Raw genomic sequence first — 3,341 nt, 5'->3', positions numbered from 1 at the left:
GCGGAGAGAGAGAGAGAAAATTTGCATGAGTAGCAAAAGGAAAACACACAAAAGCATCTATTTGGCGTTGTATGGCCGGTGTCATGGAAGTTCATGAGTGCCTCCGTGTCTTTCAGCAGTTTGATTAATTCCCCTCCCCTGCAGAATCTTGTTTGTGTATTGTATAGCTGCATGTTTTCCAGGGGATCTTACTGATTGCACATCCTACTGATGTTTGCGAAATTGAGTCTTCATGTCATGGTTAAAGAGAGGGATAGTATGTGCTATTTTGAGTTAGAAACTCCGGAGACTTAGTGCTGGACCTGACTGACTTGTTGAGGCAACAGGAGTTTCAGTGTTGATGGAAGAGTGTTAAAACTTCAGAAGCTCGTGATCTGCTTCTGGCAGACAAATGTTTTCCTTAACAGTGATGCTACCAAAGGAAAGGCTTAAAAGGAGTAAACTATGAAGACTAATTGCTATGCCAAAACAGTTATGATAGAAATTGTGAAGTCTATACAGACAAACCTATGCAGATCAAACTTTATAAATATGCAGGGTTTGAGTGTTTAGGTAATATTTACAAGGATTGTGACTTTCTATGGTTTTTAAAGCCAGCAGGATGTTTATTCCTGCTAGTGAATGGCAGTTCAGGCTATTTGAAGTTTGGGTTTGTTGGTTTGTTTGTCAAAACACTGTCTCACTAATCTCCAGTCAACATGAATTCAATGCTACTTGTGCTCTTACCAGTAAATTCTGTTGTCAGATATCATCGCAAGGACCGCCGCTACGCTAATTGTATATGCCAGACAGTCTCTAAACAGCGGCCAACAGGATAGCCTCGAAACCTGCAGATCACAGATTCATTTACTTTTCTTAAACTTGTCTGTAATACTTTCACTAAGTGCTGTAAATGCTGCATCAATATGTTGTTTCTATATTATGTAAAAATTTAAGATTCTTAGGAATGACTTAAGTACGATATTTAACAAGTTAGTGTTTTTAAAAACTTTCATAGCAAGATACCTTAAAACTGATTACATGCTGGTTTTGCTACTAAATAATAAACTTGACAGTTGTCATAGTAAGTCTCTCTTGGCTTTTGTTGGCAAATCAGAAAGGATAACCATTTGGCTCTTAGGAGCAGAACTATCAAAGTTGATACATACCATGCTGGAAAACAGTCCACAAGCTGCAGAAATACCAAGAAGATTATAAACTGCTGATCCAAGGATGGTGCTGACGCCGATATCTCCCTTTGTCACGAAGACTCCTATAAGGAAAATGACTCTCTGGTACGTTTCAGTTTGGCATGCAAGGAAAAGAATTCTAGATTCTGAGGAGTCAAAACATATGTCTCTTACCTAGAAAAGCAGTGACAAGCTCTGGAGCAGAGCTTCCAGCAGCCATAAAAGTTGCTCCAGCAACATCCTGAGAGAGGCCAAGGCCTGAGGATAGAGCAAGAGAATTGCTTAAAGAAATAAATACTTCAGTAGTCTGTACCCATTGCTTGCATTAGTATATAATGTTAGAAGCTACTACAGTTTAATTGAATGAACTTTGCTTACTTTCATACAGTTAATGCATTTATTTGGAATTGGTAAAACAATATATTGAAAACCTAGCCTCATTTATTGGGCTAATTTATTTCTAACTTCATTACAGAAATTAGTTTAAATACCAGAAGAGAAGTACTGATAATGCAAGAGATTTTAGCATGATCTTAAAATGTAAAATAGGCATACGTATGTGGGCTTTAACTCTGTTTCATATGGGTAATAATTGTGGGGAAATTCCTTGGGAGTCTAGTGTGATATTGCTACGTGATCCATGTCAAGTCTGTCTATCTTCCAGGGAAATCCATGCTACTGTGTCTTCACATACCAGAAACACTAGTTAAATTCAAACCAGTGCTACGATCTTAAAATCAAATTTTCACTTCGTACGGACAGTGTAAGAGCCTGTGTCTTGCTTGAATGAAATGAGATTTTTGTTCTGGTAAGTTGACTGTTTCTGAAATGTAACTTGCTCTGTGGATCAAGTTCTGCACACTGAGAATGGGGACGTACGGCTAACTATGGAAAAAGTCTGACAAACGCTTATTTATCATCAATAAAAAAAAAAATACCAGCTCTACAGCAATGTTTAAGCTTACATTTTCTGTAAGTGTTCTGGTCTGGAGAATGTTTTCCAGTGTTCAGGGATGAGTTTCCCTAGGGAATTTTCTTAATTCTTGGCAATGAGTTCAAAGCTGAACTCTCGGCCAAGACCATCGCTTTAATTCAGTGGTCTGCTGAAGCCAGGGGAACTATGACAGGTTGGTTAGATTTCACAGAACGGTTGTAAGCGTGGTGTTCCTTTCCCTCCTTGGTGATACCTCTAGTATGTAAACAGTAGCTCATCCTGATACTTGGTCACAACTTTGGGAGAAAGGCAGAAACTCGAGCAAGGTACTTAATTGCCATGTTTTAATATAGGGAGAGTTTTGGTTTCTTGGTTTGGTTCCCCCCTCCCCCTTTTTTTTTTTTTCTTTTACTAGTAACCTGGACAGATTACTGCTCACCCCAAAGTGACAGTGTCAGCTTAGTTAATACTGAGGAAGTTTTAAGATTTTCCTCCAGGCACGAGGAAAGCAAATTTTAAATGAATAAGTATTCAGAGTATAAGCAGAGTATGTTTTTTCAATATAATAATGATACATTGTATCAAATTAAATATTGTATTGATAAGTCGAACTATGCACGGAGACTCTGAACTTACTTGAGTTTTGTCTCCAGAGCACTCTAACTTTGAAGCTTTTTTAAAGAGAATGTTCTACACCAAGCTGCTTCATTTTACAGGAAAAAGATGATGATGTTCACTTACATTCACTGATGATCTCTAGAGAAGGTAGGAAGTAATCATCGCACACAATGGACACGGCCAAAAACATGTAAAGTATAATTAAGAAATAGATAACGATTCCTCCATCCTTCCTCTCCTGCGGTGTAAAAAATCCTTCAGGAAACTCCGACGAAGAAGAAAGGACGCAACCCGTCCTGTTTTCTGAAAATCGAGCACAAAGGTGTTACACACCCTAGTACCTTCCCGTTTTCCAGGCTGTAGGCGTCCTGTGGATTAGAACTGTAAGTGGAGGACGGCTTCAGTGGACTGCTGCCTTTCAAATCGATCTGCTTGTCATTTAGGGACAAGGACAGCTGCAGCGATGTCACCAAAACGCTGCACACCTGGGGAAAGGGGGTAAGACAGCTCGCGGAGGAGGTGCTGGGGACGCAGAGCCGCCCGCGGGACGGGCTGTACGGCGTGCGAGCGGCCCCGCCGCGGCCTCCCCCCCCCGCCCCCCTCCGCCGGCGGGACGGCTC

General features: G+C 40.6%; 1 protein-coding gene across 1 annotated transcript in view; it reads right to left on the bottom strand.

The window, feature by feature from the left end:
• SLC24A5 (solute carrier family 24 member 5) overlaps positions 1-2,911 on the bottom strand; it is an 8,461-nt gene extending 5,550 nt beyond the window's left edge. The window contains exons 1-4 of the mRNA XM_009276489.1: positions 2,845-2,911; positions 1,344-1,427; positions 1,149-1,252; positions 727-827 (exon numbers count right to left, since the gene is read on the bottom strand). Of these exons, the coding sequence (XP_009274764.1) occupies positions 727-827; positions 1,149-1,252; positions 1,344-1,427; positions 2,845-2,911 (356 nt within the window). The remainder of the gene's footprint in view (positions 1-726; positions 828-1,148; positions 1,253-1,343; positions 1,428-2,844) is intronic.
• Between the last annotated feature and the right edge of the window lie 430 nt (positions 2,912-3,341).

This window comes from Aptenodytes forsteri, unplaced genomic scaffold, assembly GCF_000699145.1.
Source record: "Aptenodytes forsteri isolate BGI_AS27 unplaced genomic scaffold, ASM69914v1 Scaffold1, whole genome shotgun sequence".
Taxonomy (NCBI): Eukaryota; Metazoa; Chordata; class Aves; order Sphenisciformes; family Spheniscidae; genus Aptenodytes; species Aptenodytes forsteri.
This window is presented reverse-complemented; position numbering and strand designations above follow the sequence as displayed.